General features: G+C 37.7%; 1 protein-coding gene across 4 annotated transcripts in view; it reads left to right on the top strand.

The window, feature by feature from the left end:
- Positions 1-19,615, top strand: part of RIMS1 (regulating synaptic membrane exocytosis 1) — a gene marked incomplete at both ends in the record, with an annotated part of 309,016 nt that overhangs the window by 135,971 nt on the left and 153,430 nt on the right. For all 4 annotated transcript variants that reach the window (XM_084285036.1, XM_084285038.1, XM_084285037.1 and 1 more), the window contains 2 exons: positions 5,566-5,909; positions 8,263-9,134. In XM_084285036.1, coding sequence (XP_084141162.1) covers positions 5,566-5,909; positions 8,263-9,134 — 1,216 coding nt within the window. The remainder of the gene's footprint in view (positions 1-5,565; positions 5,910-8,262; positions 9,135-19,615) is intronic.

The raw sequence follows: 19,615 nt of genomic DNA, 5'->3' as shown, positions 1-19,615 counted from the left end.
TAAAGTATTATTGGAGGGTATGGGAAGGATAGGGGGAAGAACCCAATTGTCTGTCAGCGTAAACCTCATTTTCTTGGCAAGCTGGGATAAAAATATCAAGCTGAAATCCTAAGTTATGAAGGAAATCTGCTCTGCACAGGAGTGGGAGACAGAGAGTACTAAAATGGCTATACATCATAGGCCTGAAATGGCTGAACCCCTTATGTATGATGAGCATCAGTGTCAGCAAAGCAGTCCCCTCCCTGCTCTCATGTTCCAGAGGAGAGGCTCCAGCAAAAGCTGGACCTAGATTCCTAGGCTACTGCTGTACTGACAAATTAAGCATAATGTGGGTCTGCTCCTGGGTGCTGGAGTAGCTGAACTGGTAAACCGACAGAAGACTATGGGGCATGCTTTTGGTCTTGTGCCTACTAGCTCTTTCTCATCAATTTTTCCTGGTATTTTGGAGCTGGGGTGTTTCACATCTCATCTCCGGGAGGAAGTTTTTATGCAGCCACCATGCTTTGAAGCATAGCAGAGATCCCAGTGTAGGTCATTTCATGTCATTTGGCCTCAGTGCTCAAAAAAGTTTCTGTGCAAGTGTAGTGTGCTGGCATTTGTGTCCTTTCAAGATGCAGTTTTACAAGAGACAGCGAGCTACTTCATTGGAGGAAACATCTTCCCCCCATTTGCCTCTGTTCCTAGCCACATGATTTCATATCATTTCAAAATCACCATATCCCTCCATGAGAAAAATGGATGTGACAAAAAATGAACTCAGTTAAAAAAAAAAAAAAAAGCAGATGATTTTCTACTACATTTTCAAGTTCAGCTGGTCCTTGGGACCTCACAATTAAAGGAGAAGATACAATGGAGCATGTGGTATAGTGAAGCTGGGAAAAAGAAAGGGAGAGGACAAACCAGGGACAGGGAGAAAGAACAGCAAGAGAGGAGGGAGAAGGGTGGTGAGAAGCCATTCCCTTTTGGTGATTGGGATGCATTGCATGAACTCAATTGTCTATATAATTTTTTAAAATGTGTCTAATGAAAGCTTGGTTTCACAAGCACATTTTCTTTAGGAAGATAGAGTTGTTTGCTTATTTAGATTTTGGACTTCTGAATGTAAGGATTCAAGTAGATTTTCAGCCTCATTTATTTATATTTTCATGGAGTGAAACAATCAAGACATCTTTAGCTGGTATTTTATTACATAATTCATTTTGATACAGTAAGAGATAAATGCAGTACTATTTACTGATTTCATGGTTTGCTGCATCTTTTATGTTACCTCAGAAAAATGAAGTGATAAGTATTCTAAGTTAATTCTATGAATGAAAAGTTTCATGAGAAAAATTGATAACATTCCTTCCCTCTGACTTTCAAGCAATAACAAGTTGGATGAAGACAGAGCTCTGCTGAAGTTAATAGTGTCTCTAGTAGAGAAGAGGCGCTGCCTAATTAGATCTGCTTGAAAGAACTACTGTCTCCTAGAAGTGCATAGAAGAAAGTAGCTGAAGGAAAATTAATGAAAGCAATAGCCTGAACAGACACCATGTAGACACCCTTCAGAAGGGAAATAATTAGGATAGCATAAAGGTTTCATAAGGAACAGCTCACATAACCTTATATCTGCTACATTAATACACTTGTTAATTTCTTGTGTGTAGATGAAGCAGAATGCATGGGAGGCAGTGCAAATGTGAGTGTGTCATTTCTGAATTCATGAAGGGTGAAGGAATGTGCTCATAACGAAACCTCCTAAATATCTGGGCGTGGGGATTCGGGGAGCTTGCTCTGACTTCAGTAGGAGTTTAGCCTGGCATGTGTCACACAAATTTGGTATAAAGTTTGTTTCCCCTCTAACATGACTTTAGCCTCCCAGTGCATGTTTGGAAGGAAGACTCCAAATTAGAATAAGAAAAGAAAGCCCTTCAGCATTCTAACATACAGTTTTGGAATATTAATCATAAAGAAGTATTCTTATTGCTGTAACTTTTTTTTTTTTTTAATGTTCTTTTTCTCTGTGTGTATAGTTGTATATATTATTTACTATGGGCTCTTTCAAGTTGGAATTTCATGTTGTGTTAGTACAGGAATACTGTTCCTACTCATTGTGGATCACATTCAGCAGTACCTGTACGAGTAAGTTTGAGGAATATTTTTTTCTGTGAATGACATACCCCCTATTCCACTTGAAGGCAAGCATGGAACCCTTCTAGCATGTTTTCACGCAGCCTGTAAAGTTATCTATGTGAATCTATATGGGAATTGTTGACCCACCTCTGCTGAGTCCTGTATGTGCCACCTTGTTTTTGTTACGTAGCAGTAAAACCTAGAACCCTTTGCTATGCTGTGCACACTTTTTCCCAAGCCATGCCTGAGGAGCACCCCTTTCTTGGTACACTTAAATAGCTTCATGTGCGGATGGATGTGTGTTGATTTATGCGAGGATGCAGTAAAGCCAGAAGCACACTCAATAACAAAGCAACCAGACTATGGATGTCTTCAATGACCTACTATAGTGCTGCATCAGAGCTCGCCATCCAGAAAGGAGTAAACAAACTATTTTTGACGTGACAGGCCAGAGGAAAATTGTCTAACACCCTTCATTTTACTGATGCATCACACAGAGGCCCAGAAGCAACATTAGAGAACTGTAATCCTTCATCAGAGCATTTGTTTGGTTGCCTAACATCTGTGGATTGTTAAGATAAGTTATTACACAGACCTGCTTTCGTTTAGATTAGTTTGGACCACATCCCAGTATATTCAATCAGGATATAATTCCTGCATGCTGCTAAATTGCTTGCTCCACATACTTCTCTAAAAATGCTTTTCAATATACAGTTTTTATCTCTAAAAATGTTGTTCGGTATACAGTTTTATCACTGAAACTGTTCTGTCACTTCAAGTTTTTGTTTTTCTTTCCTTTTAAAGAAAACCTTTTATTATTTTTCCTTTTGGACTGCATATATCTCAAGGCAAATGTAGCATTTGTTGAGTCCTGAAGAGAATCCTAAACAGGGGTGGTAGTGTAGCTTCTGTGTGAGTATAATGCAGATTTCCTATGTGTGCTGACTGTGGTGATCGGTATGTATTTTGTGTCCAAACTGCAGTGTTTAAAGACAGCTGTGAGAGTATGTTGTTGGTTTTTTTTTTTTTTTTTTGTATTTACGCATCTAGTACTTTTTTCTGTATTCTGTATTTACCCGTGTCTATCTGTGCATTAGTTATTCCTATTTGTTTGGATTTAATAGTATTTTGCATAAAACTAATTACAATATCAAATGTGATTATGAAAATTAACAGTAATTTTTTTGACAGTTATTACATACTTTATACATATTTTACGTGATCAAATACATTAAAATTGTAAATGAAGTCCGTGACCATTTTTTGCTCCTTTAAAGTGCTTGCATACATAAGCACATATATTAAATAATTGGAATATTTCAATTTTGCTTTAAAATTTTTTATCCTTCCTTTAAGCAAGCTTTTCTTTATTTAATATTTATTAATTCTTTTTTCAACTTTCCCTGTAGGCTAGTAAAATATAGGCAATGACATATTTTTGATTAATGACTTTGGTTTATAGCACTGATATAAATTTTATACACAAACCCATATGCATGCACGCTCTTGCTGTCTAATGAGCTGCTGTGTCAGAAGCTACAAAGGCATTTAATCATGTGGGTTCTTTTTCTTTTTAGTCTTGCTGGTATTTTAAGTACCTGTAATGATAATATCAGATAGACTGAAATTATTCTATTAGAACAGATATATTGATAAACTGAATCGTTGTTTTGAGATGTGTAGTAGATGAAGGAAATGTGACATTTAGTAATCAAGGGATTTTTGCTTAAGGGACTAGTGTTTATTTGTTTGTGTCACTGCTGGAATAATCATAGCTTTAAAAAAAAATTCATTTTATTTTAAAAGGTATTATATATATATATAATTTTATTTATTATATATTTTATACATTTTTATAAAAATGTATAAAATCTTCCTAAGTAGAAATATAACTTTTTCTTTTTTTTTTTTTTTTTTGATGAAGGCACAGTCCAGATACAGGGAAAAGAGTTTGCTGTCTTCTCAGTGTTTTCGTCAGACAGTGGAGAAATGGTGTTGGAAGTTCTGATGTATTCTTGAGACCTAAAAGACCAGTTTATTCTAGGGTGTTTGAAATTAATCTCAATTATGCTAAATATGTTAAATGCCTAAAATTATAATGTCACCACAGAAGGCATGCATTTCCTCCCCAGGCCAGAGAATAAGAGCTCACTGCCAGATCTTTGTCCTGTTGCAGTTTCTTCCATGTAGTGGCTGTTTCCTGTTCCTTTCCATGTTAAGTGTTGTATCATTTTACCGCTGTTGTATCGTTCCTGTGTTGACACAAAATAATTTAAGGATATTTTTCATTCCAACATTTGTCATCCTTTTTACCCTCTTACTTTAGAGTTTTACCCATTCTTTTACTTATTTCCACATTAAACTCAAAGCTTTTCTTTTCCATTCTCCTTATTAGTTTTCAACCGTTTCTCCTCTCATCTCTTTTTATTTCTGACAAATTCCTACCTCATGTATTTTTCATGCATTTTGTCTTTGTTCTTCTGCCTCAAAAACTCTTTTTGTCCATGTCTCATGTTAAAAAACTATTCACACACTTTAGTCTACTTATTAACCTTTTATTCTTCCCTGGTGAGGTACTCCTGTACTTCAGACTACCTTGTACGGTGTATGCAGTGTACAGACTCAAAATGTAGGGTCTTGCTTTATTGTGTATGTGCTCTTGTTTATCCATGTATCTGGAACTTGGAGAAAAAAATAATAATTCTAAGAAGCATGACTTGTGAACTCAGCTTAATTGTGATTGTCAGGGACACATGTTTGTTTATTTATTATTTATTGCTGTTACTTAGAGAGATGGTATTTAATCATTTTCAAGTGGTAGAAATATGATACTACTACCTTCTCTTTATTGCTGCATCTAGTTCTCTGTCAGTAGGTTTCTGTATGTCCTACCTTACATCTCTGGTAAGTAGTCGTGGATGTAGCTAAATGTGTGTGCGGTAAACACCAAATTTATTTACAGGGTTAATGCTGATTTATGTTGTAAGAGATGAAAATAAAGGGAAAAATACCATGTCATTTTCCTGTGGCAGTGGAGGGACCAGCATCTGGGCAGAACTCTGCCACCCATGTCCAAGGCTGATCCAGCCTGGTAGGCTTTTCCTGACAGTGATGCTCACCACAGCCAGCCCCCCACCAGCTACATGAACATTATCAGCAGAGTTGGTCATGTTGCCCCCGGTTCTTCTCCTGAGAGCTAGGGCTGGGCTGGGGTGGGTTGCTTCAGGTAGGGGTGACGTATATTGACAGCACATTTTGGAGAAGCTCGCATAGCATGTGCCTGTAGGATGCTTGGCTCTAGCCAGTGCAGGTAGCGCTTTGAGAAGCATGTTTGAGCACTGGCATGAGCACACATAGAGGAAATGAGAGGTCGTAGCTGACCGCGGCAGAATGAGCATGCGTTTCAGGGGCTGAGGGGTAGCTGCACTGACTCTTCTTGTTGTCTTCAACTAGGTTATGTGGGTATGCAATTTATGTCGAAAGCAACAAGAAATCCTAACAAAATCTGGAGCGTGGTTTTTTGGAAGTGGACCGCAGCCGTCACCCAGCCAGGACGGAACACTGAGTGACACGGCGACTGGTGCGAGTTCTGATGTACCGAGAGAAAAGAAAGCAAGGCTTCAGGAGAGGTCAAGGTCACAGACTCCTTTAAGCACAGCAACTGCCTCACCACAGGAGACCACTCCTTCCAGCGTGCAGTCTGACCGGAGGAAAGGAGCAGAAGTGTCACAGCCAGCTATGGGCCTGGACCAAAAGCAAGTTTCATCAAGGTCTAGAAGTGAGCCTCCAAGAGAGAGGTAAGGCTTTCTTTCTGTCTTGGCAGAGCCTCATAACTGTAGCTGCTGGTGCTGTAATGTTACATGGGGCTTTCAGGACTGTGTGTGTGTCTATAGCCATGCAAAAATAATAAATTGATTTACATACCAAGGAAGTGTACATTAGCAAATACATCATCTGAAGCATGTGTTTTGGGCTGAACAACAGAAATGGTGGGGAGAGATGGGAGAGAAACTGAACAATTACTATTTAAGGATACTTCCATGGACATCAGTCCATGGATGTCATATACTTTTAATGTTGAATTATAGGTTACTTTGAAATTGTAAACTTGGTGTGTGTTCCAATGTTGCTAAACAGATAGGAATCTTCAACTTGATGAAACAATCTAGTAGAGGTAAAAAACTGAACAAACAAACAAACAAAAACATCTCTGTGGAGTTCTGTCAGGTATCCTTGTTTGTTATATTTTAATCAATGATTGTATTAGTTTATTTAATAATGAAACAGGAAATAGTAAAAGATCTCATTCACATATGCAAAGTAAACATCCACACAGAACAGTAATTGCACCATCTTGAAATCAGAGCAAGTTGCATGCAAAACTAAAACCAGCCAGAAGCAAACAATTGTATTTCAAGTGACTAAATGAATCGATTCCTGAGCTGTGTTCACTGTAGTGAACTGGCAAAGAGTGGCAAATCAAGAAAGGATAAGGTGATGAATCAGTTACTCTTTTGGCTGCTGACTGCCAGATGACAGCAATCAAGGAGGGGGCCTGTGGCAAGAGTCTGTTGTAGAAGATTCCCTCTTGGCCAGAACAATTGATCTTTTTTTTTTCATAGATATTGAAGCTGAAAATGAATGAGAGAAAATGGCTAGTAACCTACTGTTTGGGTAAGGTCTGTATTGGTTTAACAGGAGCAAAACTCATGTTAGTCTTATGTATAGGTATAGAGGAAACCAACACCTGAACACCTTCCCTGATTCTGTTAACTTTTGTCCCCAGTGCTGAGAAGGCCCCAGAACAGTCATCACTCAGCTGAAGGACACTTTTAAGGCAGCAAAATGCTTTCTATTCCTGCTTTGCTGTCCAAAAATTAAACGGTTATATTTATTATGTAATACTGACACTTTCAAATGAAGGTCAAGGGTTCTGAATGAAGAGCATCTATGGTGAGCCAATGTATTGCCAACAACTCAGGAAGAAGATGATGGAAGAAAAAGAAGGGCTTAACTTGGACTTACCCAACTTGGACTGTCCTACCTGTCTGCAGACGTCTGCATCTCTGAAAATCTGTGATTCAAAGATGTATCAATGTGGAAGGAAAGATTCAGTTCCACAAAGTCAGTCCTTGTGGCTTTGTCATGATGTGGGTTCATCCAAATTATGGTGTATGGCTGTGTTGAGCCTTCTTCAAAATCAATAGATTCAATTGTGAACTGGTATATTCCCAGGGCAATTGGAAGGATGAGAGAGAAAGGGAAAAAAAATAAAATATATATATATATATACATTTTATGGGTTTTACAATTCTTCATCTTGTTTATTCTTCCAAAATTGAAGAATAAGGAGAAGAGATCATAATTTTTATACAGATTCATTATTCATTAGTTTGGACTTTGGCTATATAGAGAAATAAGTTAAATTTTTCATCTTGTTTTGGTGGTACAGAAAGGAATGCCATTAATTTATCTCAAAGAGTCAGTTTGCTTTTCTTTATATGCTTCTGAAATGGGCACCTTTTTTTAGAGTTTGAATAAGATAGAGTAAACTAGGTCAAATATTTTTTCTGGGTATATTCTTTTGCATTTTTGATATTATTATTATTATTATCATATCTTATAAAATAGCATCTTAATATATAATATAATAATATATAATAACAAAAATAGTTTTGTACTGCTGTTGAAGGAGATATTCCATTTAGTGATATTTATATTTATAGTGTCAGGGTGCTTGAAGTTAATAGTGTGTATGTGGGTAGTTTGTAACCCTCACTTCCCATGACTGCTGCCAGAAAAATGGAGAACATACTCCAATACTCTGTCATAGTGCTGCAGTTACTACAAAGATACTTTTGAGTCTTTAGCTACTTTGTGTGGGTAAATGATTTTTATCTACATTTATCCATTGTAATATTCTTTGTGATTTTACTAATTAATTGGACTGTCCATGACTTGTTTTAATCAAAGCTCAGCCTAGACATTGTTTGCTATTGAAAAATAAAACTACTGTTGATAGGATTAATAGATTAAAGGATTCATTAATGGATTAAGTACCTTTCTGTACATTTTGCTGTGGCTTATCTCAATTAATAATCTATTTACTACAGGATTTTACACAACTATTTCTGTACCCTTTCATTGTAGGAAGAAGACGTTATTGGCTTCAGACCAGAATGGCAAAGGTGTAAAGAGTGAGCGTAAGCGTGTGCCAAAATCCTCAGTTCAAAAAGAAGGACCAGCAGATGACAGGGAACGTAAAGAAAGGCACGAAAGCAGAAGGCTGGAGAAAGGAAAGTCACAGGACTATCCAGACTTGCCAGAAAAACTTGAGGAAGGCAAAGTGCCTGATGATGAAAAACAAAGGAAGGAAGATGAATATCATACTCGATACAGGAGTGACCCCAATCTGGCAAGATATCCTATAAAACCCCATCCGGAGGAACAGCAGATGCGCATGCATGCCAAAGTTTCTAAAGCACGGCACGAGAGAAGACACAGCGATGTAGCTTTGCCACACACAGAAATGGAGGAAGCGGAGGTACCTGAGAATAACTTAGGAAAACGCTCACAATTACAGGGAACTCAGGACAGAAAATCTCTTGTGGAAACTCAGAGGTCGTACTCTATAGACAGAACAGGTGATGTAAGAATTTCTGTTTCTAAACAATTAACTAATCATAGTCCACCAACTCCCAGGCATAGTCCAGTTCCTATAGAACACGTAGAGTACAAGAACCACGATTCCTTTAAAAAACAGAGCCGCCTTGATCCTAGCTCTGCTATTCTCATGCGAAAAGCAAAGCGGGAGAAAATGGAGACCATGCTAAGGAATGATTCCCTTAGCTCTGACCAGTCGGAATCAGTGCGGCCATCCCCTCCAAAGCCTCATAGAGCAAAAAGAGGCGGAAAGAAAAGGCAGATGTCAGTTAGTAGCTCAGAGGAAGAAGGGGCATCAACACCAGAATATACTAGCTGTGAAGATGTGGAGATAGAAAGTGAAAGTGTCAGTGAAAAAGGTAAGGATCTTTATGTATATTATGCACATGGCCATGGTTTTGGGAAAAAAAATATCTGTGTTTTACTCTCTTTTGCCTGATTTTTGAACATTCCCCTTTGTTTCTCCCCCCCCACCTTTTTTTTTCCAGCTGAGAACTCTCGTACTTGTTCACATTTGGTTTGCAATGTTTCCTTCTGCATTCTTGGACAAAATGGTTAAACGTAACATGAGCTGTTGAGTTTTTCTCATTCTCTTCCCTCTTTCACTAGAACTGTTAAGAATTTGAATTCTAGTACATTCTCTAGATGACATCTGTATGCTTGGTCATTGCTTCATCCTTTTGTCTGAATGCAGAATAATTTTCTGTGAATCAATGGAAGTTGAAAAGGAGCTCTGTAACAATCTAAGACCAGTATAAAGAGTCATAATACCTCTGTCTTAAGATATGCTACATTTTACTATATTAGTAAAATATCAAAGATCTCTTAATTTGCTAACAATGATAGGGCATGGGTAAAGAGTTATACAGGAAAGAAATGAGAATTGCCTAACCTATTGTCTGGATGACTTTACTCCCAACTTTACAAGTATGTTTACATTCTGTTAACTTGAGTTTATCTGTTCATGGTAACACTGAGCAGTAAGGAATACGTGTAGTACACTTAGTGCTTTTAAACAAGGCCTTTGTTCTTGCCAAAGAAGTTAATCAGATTCATGAATGGTGAGCAGATAAAATAAGCATCACCAGGAAAGAGTGTGGTAAATTACTGTCTTACAACTGTAACTTGTCTTTAAGTGACATTGTATTGAGCTGAACGCTTTCTCTGTCTTTGGAAGTAGCTTTTAGCTCTTTAGTTTAATTATCTGTTTTGTAACTTGAAAGATTTTTGCAGGTGTTCATACTTGGAATGCCAATGGCTTGTCTGCATTACCTTTTATTTCCTGGCAGTGTTTCGAGACATGTCTTTGATTCAGATATGTTAATCTGTCTGTCTATCTTTATCTGATGTTGTAGTCTCCTGACATCCCCTGAAGCTCTGTGTATGCATATAAGGAGACAACATTTATCTCCTATCCCACCTGAATATCTGTTTAACTTCCTAAACACATTTTTTTCCATTCAAAATATGGAAGCTAGCTTTTCTGCTCATTTTTAAGGAAGGGTGGTGACCATGTCCCTGGAATCTTGATCAAGATTCCACTTCAAACCAACCAAACAAACAAACAAAAAAACAAACACAACCTTTTTGACTTTGAAAAGTGGTCAGAAATTTTGTGGAGTCTCCATCCTTGGAGATGCTCAAAATCTAAGTAGGGAAGATCCTGAGCAACCTGCTCTAGTTGACCCTATTTTAAGCAAAGGGGTTTGAAGAAGAGACCCTTAGAGGTCCCTGAATATATGTATGTGTGTATGCAATACATTAATTCCAGAAAAATATCTATTCATTTGATAGCCATGACAAGGAAAAAGTGGAAAGCCTTTGAAGTAGTACAGAAGAAGAGCTAGGCAATGTGAATACAATTTTTGGTAATAAAATATCCAATTATTTATTTTTAAAATTAAATTTTCATCAATACTTGGTATAATACGCAGTATTTTGTAAGAACAAATGGAAAGGCAGAAAGATGTATTACCTAAGAATTTATTTTTTGAAATCCTTTAATACCTTAGAAGATAAAATGCCACAGTAAAAGGATGTAGTGTTTAAAAAATGTATTAACAAGTACTTCTATTTTAACTGAGATCAGAATCCCATCCCCTGTGACCAGCATCATTCCAAGCAGAATTTCACTCACCATTTCTTAAGTGATTTGCTTGTAATTTGAGATACTGCACAGGTCTGTAGTTGTAATGCTTTAGTACCTAAGCCCAGCAGGGTCTGGAAACCATCCTCTCATCTAAATATCAGCTCAGTCAGAAATCTGGTGCCAAAGTAATATAAATGGAGTGAAAAAATAGAATTATTGCAAATATATTTTTTTGAATTTCTAACAGCCTTACCAATAAAACCCGATATTTTAAAATTAAGTCACATTTAGTGACTGCCAATAAAAAACAACCGGAAACTGAGTAATAATCATGTACTTCCAGAAGTTAATATAATAGTGCTTTGTATCTTTTAAATTCTGTACTGAACATCCAAAATATAAGTTTTCTATGGAAAACAGCTCACACCTGTTTAAAAGAAAATGATGTTATATAGACATGTAAGGTATAGGTAGGGTGGTTGAGAATGTTGAAAAAGCAATAGCCAAAAATGATATATGAAGAAGCTTGCTTATTGATTTATTTATTTATTTATTTATTTATTTATTTATTTATTTATTGTGCATCGTGGTTACCTAGATGGCTGTCCACCTTTTGCACCAGTTCTGAATCTTTAAGAAAATTAATATAAAATCTTACAAATCACTATATGTTTAAAGAACTAAACATGAAAATAGATAATTAAATTCACCTTCAGTCAGTGAAGAAAGGGAAGCACCTTCAGAGAGCACCATCCTGGGAAGGCAAAAGGAGCTCTCTTAGAAAGCATGAATTACATTTACAGTCACTACAAAGATTTACTAGAATAACATAAACCAAAAAACTGCAAATGCAATCCAGACCTCACTTTAGAACAGAGAACACCTTCTGCCTACTGCCATCCAACAAAGAGTACTAATTAGATTAGGTGAAAATTTGTGGAGAAAAACATTTTCTTCCAACTATGAAAACAAGAATTTGTGTGGAACCTGTAGACTGGTGTACAGACAAAATTGTACTTAACTTTTTATCCTAGTAGTATTAGTTACAAGAGGTGTTTTTATCTTCTGTCATGCAGTCTTTGAAAGTGGAAGATGAAATATTGCTGGAGGTTGGGGCCGTATGAGGAGATGCTGAAAACTTCTCATGTACTTTCATGTAAATAGATGTGCTAATGCTTTTACATTCTGCATACTCATTATACCTATTTGCCTTCATGTGTATTTTGTTCACACAGTTAAGGCTTGGAAATATGCCTAATACTCAAGATACTGATGGCAAAATGGTAAAAACCTCAGTAAAACTCAGTGTGTGTACCTGTAGCCTTCTGAAGTCTGCACTGGGGCTTGGTGCTTGGGGGTGCTTGCAGAGGAAGGGGAGCAGAAACCAAATCCCTGCCCTGCCCTTTTCTTCCAGTGCTGTAACACTCCTGGCAACTGAAGTAGGGCATGCAGTGGGGTGTATAAATGAACCAAAGGAAAGCATCAGTAAGAGGCTGTAGAGAAGAGAAGGCTGGCTTTAAACATTCTTAGCTGACTGGTTTCATGTAGGTATTTTAAATTTATAGTGTAGGCAAGTCAAGTCGTACTGTAACATCTGCTAGCATATTTTAACATCTGTTCACTGGGAGAGTTGGGCATGAAGTTTTCAAGAGTGCTGAATTTGTTTAGAACTGTGACTGAGCTTTAAGTTTGTGTAAAATAAAATACCCTTCCTAGGGCCATCGTTAGTTCTTAGAAATTAGTTCTAATTTATGTTCTAGTCCTTGTGAAATAATTCAAATCTACATCTGGTTCAGATTTTAATGAAAATATAATCTAGCTCCAGTTTCAGAAATCTAGTCAGTGTTAGTCTTACTCCATGCTATTAATATTCAGTACTTTTTAGTAACTGAAATTATTTATAATGCTTATGGAGTTATAAGTAAGTGCTTGTTAAGTTAGTGTTGGGCAATAAGAAATCTGTTCTGTGTTCTTGCAATTAGGTAAAGTGCACACGTGCATATGCAAATGAAATAAGCTGAACATGAGTGGAAAAAAAAAGTCCCATGGTTGCCAGGAAATCAAACGCTTCAGTGAGATCTGTAACCATGTAACTGGCAAAGTCACAGCAGATGTGTGACCAAATTCTCCTTTGAAATCCTAATAAAGCACTGCTGCTAGTTTGCCTTAAGAGGGTTGTGAACATGCTGGAGGAGTCCACAGAAGAGCAGTGAGAATGGCCAGAGGTCTATAAAAATGATATATAAGGAAAGGTGGAAAGGATTAGGGTTGAGACGTAGCTGGGCTTTGAATGGGAAAAAAGAAACTGGAGAGAAGAGAGAGGGTGACTGCTGCTCTGTTCCTATGGAACAGAGGACATGGAAGAAAAGGTTGTCAGAAATTGTTAAATCCTGAGTTTTCTTGCATCTCTGGAACTTGGAAAGGCATTATTGTTCTTTATTATTAACATGGAAGACCAATTCACAGGCATATTCAGTCCCCACTCAGAAACCATTTTGCCACTCAGAAACCATTCACCTTGCACTGGAAGGGGGAGGTACAAGAGGAGCAGTAGGGTAGGCAGGTTATAGGGACTTTTAAAGGGGAACTGAGAGCTTTTGAAAAGTCAGTCCGAACTGTAGTTGCAGAGCACTTCACAAAATGCAGCTGTGCAATGAACTACAGTCCAACTCAGCTGGCTTGAAACGTGGTGGTGTGTTAGAGCCAGAGCCTTTCCCCCAGGCTATGCTGTACAAAACTCTGCCGTGTAATTTGTATATGCATATATTCTGTCTATACTATAAAGCTCATGTGGACTGAAGGTAAGGATTTGCTGTTACTCTTTTGATGTAAGAGCCTAGACTGAAAAATGAAGCAAGCTCTGTCTGCCAAAGCTGCACAGCTGTGTAAGGTCTGTGCAGCATGTCAGAGGTCTCAGGGCTGAAATCATAGATTCACAGAATCAGCACGGAGTATCCAAGTTGGAAGGGACCACAAAGATCATTGAGTCCAACTCCAGAGTCCCCAAAGGACTACCCCAAAAATAAAAATGAAAATCAGATCATGTGTCTGAGAGCTTTGTCCAAACACTTCTTGAACTCTGACTTGAAATCCAGAAAATTAAATCCAGAAATCCAAGTTGAAATCCAGAGCTGTGCTCCTTTCTACCCATATGGGGAACCTATCTCCATTTTTGGAGAAGAATAAAACCCTGTGATAGAAGGTAAATACATTATTCTATATTTTAGAAAAATAATTTTCAGCATATTTTACTTCTGGGAACAGTGGCTTTGCCATACCTTAAATGCAAATTTGATAAGGGTTTAACTTGGTCCATTTTGCAAGTTAAGAAAGGTCCATTTTGCAAATACAGGACATACACGGCTTATTTAAACTTTCCACATGCAGATGTGGTCTGTGAGGGAGGGTGGGTTGGTGCTTGAACATCATGCTGAAGAGGGCATTTAGCTCCATGGGCATCATGCACTTCATCTGGGACAAGGCTACCTTGGGATTCTTTTACAGTTCTAAATGCAGGTTGGTAAGGAATTTAAGTATTTACTTTTGTTACTTAAAAGTTATTGATTGCATATAGGTCCTAACAATGTATGTGTGGTGTTACTTATGGGAACTATGTATAGTAGAGAAATAAATAAAGTAAAATGGTTATACTACTTGGCTACCTTTTAGATGCATGTGTAACATAAGATAAAGCACTTTCTGACATGCAGCAAGGAGAAGTGAAGCACATTTATTTTCAACTCACGTTAAAATGTGTTATTTAATTTTATGCATTCATTTCCAGAATTGAAGTTTCCAGCTTTTGTAGCCTAGTTCTCAACTTGGTAATTCTTTACTTCGCAATATGAGCTTCAATAATAATTAGTTCTTCTCATTATTGGAAAAAAAAAAAAGAAATCTATTTAAAGCAACTTGGCAGTGATGTTTTATCTGTTTTTAAAGTATCCAAGTTCTTGCTATTTTTTAGAATTACTGAAAATGCAGTTTCAGACACCTTTTCACCAGAAATATAAATTCAAATATTAATTTATATTACCTCAAATGTAAATTCAAATTAACAATTTCTAAAACATTGTTATTCTAATTAAAGTTTATTAGCTAAACAGAATAAATAAGGTATTAATGAAAAGCCATAAAAATACCTACTTTTATAATCTTACCTTTATTAAACTTCGATGAAGTTTTTATTTTATTTTTTTGAATTTTTTTATTATGTGATGATGTTAAAAAATGCTGGGTGTTAAGAGTAGATTTTTTGTGTTGCTCAGAGGAAAAGCAAGCCCCACAAGCAGCTCTTTTTAATCCATTAGGCCACACAATCTGCACCGTTAAAAGAGTGCTCAGTGAGCCACTAGATGGAGCTGTCAAATCTATCTTTTGTCTTTCACAATCTATGGAAATAATTTCTCTCTTATTAGCAAAGGGAAAACCTCCAGTTATCAGAGAGGATAAATGTTGTTCTGAAGCAGCTGGATGTACTTTTGGGTTGCCTCAGCTTGCTCCCACATCTCAGGTGGGAATTGCACAACGGGGTCTCCCCAGGGTTTTGGTTAGGGGGGATGGAACTGTTTTTTTGGAGTTGACTTGCTTTAATCTCTCTTCAGTATGTTCATACGATCCTCGCCTGAACTGTCAGATGAGCAAAAGCCTCAACTCAGGCAGTGAATACCAAGCAGTGCATGAGTAGAGGGCCAGTGAGCAGCTTCTTCCAGTGCTCCAGAGAGCCTTGGGTCAGTCAGAGGTCTAATGCTGCTTCCTGCCCATCACGTTCCAGAGCTCTCCCACAGCAAACGGGTGCAAGTTTACATCCAAGCACCTGAGACGTCAGGCAAATTGATCTCTTTGGTGTCTGGCATTGTGTAAAATACGGGATAAGTTTTACAGATTATGTAAAATACAGGATAAGTAAATACAGATGAAACCAAAGCACAGAAAAGCAACTCACAAACCCAAATTTAAATAGATGCAGCTTCTCAAAACTTCCTGGTATTTGCTATTTCTGCCAGTTTTAATGTAAATGTAGTGAGCCTTGTCACTATGCCCAGGTGGGTTTAGTTATCTCCTGTGGGGCAGGCCCGTGGAGTTGGCAGTAGTGCTGGAGCAGAGTTTGTGGGAGGGCAGAACAGCCCCCAGGGCACAGGGATGGGAATGGACACTTGGGAATAGATCCACTTGTGCTGCCCTGGGCTCTTCTCCACCGACAAGATGCTTTCAGATCAAGCTGTACAAAAAGTAGATTAATCTGTTCCCGTTACCCAGTTCTAAATCTCACTGCCGGAGGAGTCTTAGGGAATGGCTGTTCCTGCAAGCCACTGAAAGGAGGCATTTAGGAAGACGTTAATTTTTGCCAGGGAGCTGATTTTTATTTTTTTTTTTTTAAACAAACCAATGTATCATTTGCATTTAGACTTTTCTTTAAATGTTTCCTTTAAAATTCTACTGTCAGCATCCTTTTCTTGTTTTAAAACAATAGTAACAACAAGGAAAAATAATGTGGTATTAACTTAGGGCTTATTGTCAGAACATCAGTTGTGTGTACTATGGTGGGCCTAATCTTACTTTGACCTAGAAAATTGTTATAAGGATTAGGAACAAATTTTCTGGCTTAAAAATTAAACAAATGCTTAAACAAACAACATGCTCAGTGCTAAGCCCTACCTTTAAATGTGTGTTTTTTTTTGTTTGGATGGTATATAAAATGTCAAAAGCAATAAAATATTCTATTCAATAGACATAGGCCTTTCAACATGAGGTCAGCACAAGAGCACATACAGCTCTAATTAGTAGGTTTAAATCTGAAATTTTTAGAATTAATGGATATGAGAGAAATCTGAAAGAAAAGGAGGATGTAGGTTAAGTTGTCAGAGTCATCCTGACCTGGTGTAATAGAAGGAACCAGTGATCCCTAGATGTCTTTCACCCCTGACTCTATACCCTGTCAGCCCCAGCCTGTACGTGAATCAGTTCAGAACACACATTGACTTTTGCTATGTTTTGCAGTGGGGGAAAAAAGGGGAAAAGGGACAGGTTGGAAGGAAGGGGAAAAAAAAGGAATTGTATTAAGGAATTTTGTTAAGCTGCTGTGGCTGACTCAGATCAGAAGTGGTAATGACACTATCATCATAGGTTGGATCTCCTGTGTTTGCTGGATCCCAAGTTTGCTGATGATACTGGCTTTTACTGTTTTTTTCCTTTGGCAGGTAAACTTGAGTACAGGTATGCTTGGCTTCTCTTCCTGCAGGAATTGAATTGATCTGAGCAATCTGGGTCTGTGAGCTCAAGCCTGTACCTGAGCACGGCTGTCAGAGGCAGCTTTGTCATCCCAACACTTCATCCCTGCTTATCCTGTGCCATGCAGTGAGGAGACTTCGAGTGCAAATCTTCCATGTCCACCATACTGTAGGGCATCAGAGTTGGGAGAAATCTATCACTGTGAAGACTTTAAAACAACAGCTAGGGATGACAGTTAAAGTTGGGAACATAAGTATTTTGAGACTGTAAATTAGAAAGTTGGTGTCTGCATACCAGTTACCAATTTGCTGAAAGCATCTGACTTTGGTTAGCAATTTAATGGCTGAGCAAATAGTTTGAATTGGGGTTCACTTAAGAGGACCTTTGACTTTAAAAAAGACTATCTAGCAGATTCTTTACAGATATTGGAAGCTAGTTTAAGTACTGCCTTTATGGAAAAGAAAAGTAAATACATTACACAGTCTATTTTTTGTATAACAGGGTCAAGAGGAAGTCCAGAAGACAGTACCCTGTAAATCTGACAGTGCAGCATTTATTTTCTATGTCTTGATTCTCCTTAGTCAAGGAGGATTATGAAAATGATTGGCCTGAGGAGATGCTTTTTGTTTGTTGTTGTTGTTTTGTTTTGTTTCCCCTCTTCCCCATAGATTAATAAACTCAGACATATTGCAAAATTACTGGATGGTGAAAGCTAGGTAGCAAAGATCTAGGCTGCCGCATCTATGAAATTTATGAAATGTTTCTGGGCAGTTGCCAAGTTTCTTCACTTCCACTTGACTTGGTTCAGATCAGAGTTTGAACTAAAAGCTGTGGAGTAACAATAGCATGATATTGATTTAGCCCGAGCTAAATAAAAGGCCAAACTTATTAGCACCAGCATGTCTCCCTGTTGATGTGACTACATAATTTCTGCTTTGGTGCCTTTCTTGCCAGCTGGTCAAGAATATAAACAGAATATGCTCATGCCTGAATTGAAGGGAGTATTGATGAGCTTGTGCTTGAGGGCATACATTCAATCAGGAGCTGTGTGTCTTTTTCACCACAGTCACCTCTCTTCTTAGCCTGTAATTTTCTCAGCAATTATGAGAAATGACAGGCCAAGCTATGTCAATCTGTTGAAAAGTAAAGTGTAGAAATGGCACAAAAACACTTTTGGATGTGCATATATACATGTATATTTGTATATAAGAAATTTCTGTTTTAAATGGTAAATGGTCAACAATTATCTTTACAAAGTTGTAAGCATTTTCCCAAATAAAAAACTCAGTAGTCTTCCTTTGGCAATACTTAAGTAAAAAAAAGAAGTTGCACTTCTGTTGCAGAAGTGCACAGAGAGAACAGAAGTGTTTTAATTACCACAGTGTCAGTCAAAACCTGCACCTAAGCCTATCAGAGGCAGATGTATTTTCTCCATTTTGTTTAATTTTGGATGCACAGCCAAATTGCATCCCAAGTTACACAGAAGTTTTCTCTGTTATCCCAGGAGAGCATTTTGTGGCCTGGAATATGGCTAACTGAGCAAAACACAGCCTTGATTCCTCCCCAGAAATCTTTGCTGTGATACTTCTTTATATATCTAACATAGCACCACCTGTTGAACTTGATACCTTGGACTGTCATTTCTTGAATCAAGTGGTTCGGTAAGTTTTCCACCCACCTTTTAGTTCACCAACCAACACATATCTCTCTGATGCAGCTACAAGGATATAGTGGGAAACTTGGTTGAAAACTTTGCTAGTTATGTTAGACAAAAACACTGTTACCCCTTGTCTGCATATCCATTTATCTCATCAAGGAAAGAAATAAGGTTGGTCAGGCATGATTTGCCTTTTGTAAAACTGTGCTGGTGTTCCCAGTCACCTTCTTGTCCTTCATGTGCTTGTGACTGTCTTCCAGAAGGACTGGCTCCATGACCTTCCCAAGAGTAGATTAGCCTGCCCAGTCCATAGTTCTCCTGGTACTGTTTTTGCCTCCTTTAGGATAGGTGTGATGCTTGCCTTGTCCAGTCATTGTAAATCTCCCACAATAGCCAGGACCTTTTGAAGTAGGTCAGACAGGGCTATGGTATGAAATGTTGCATGCAATACCTAATATTATATCTAAGACTCCACAATTTCATTAGAATTTCTACTCCAGTATAACTTGGCTTCAAAGTCCATAGATGAATCCAAAGACCATATGATGAATCCTTTTTGTTGTTTCTCTCTTTTCCTATAACTTCCAGTATAAAACATGACTGTGATCCTTGAATGGCTTGAGACCAATGTCTGGCTTTCAGCTTTTATCAAAAAGTATTGTAGACCTTTCAGTTTTGAGAAAAACTGCTCTCCCACCTAGGAATTAAATTGAGTGGTACACATAATGCTTGGGATTTGTCCTCTTAAAACTTGACAACTGGTAGGGTTGGATATCTGTGGGGGATTGTTCAATCTCATACTATTTTGTAAATATCTTATTCTTCTGTCTTTCTAAAACTTTCTCATACATGGATTAAGAGCT

This window comes from Netta rufina (assembly GCF_964035555.1).
Source record: "Netta rufina genome assembly, chromosome: 3".
In the NCBI taxonomy this organism is placed as follows: domain Eukaryota; kingdom Metazoa; phylum Chordata; class Aves; order Anseriformes; family Anatidae; genus Netta; species Netta rufina.
Note: the sequence above shows the minus strand (reverse complement) of the source record. Positions and strands in the feature narration are given on the sequence as shown.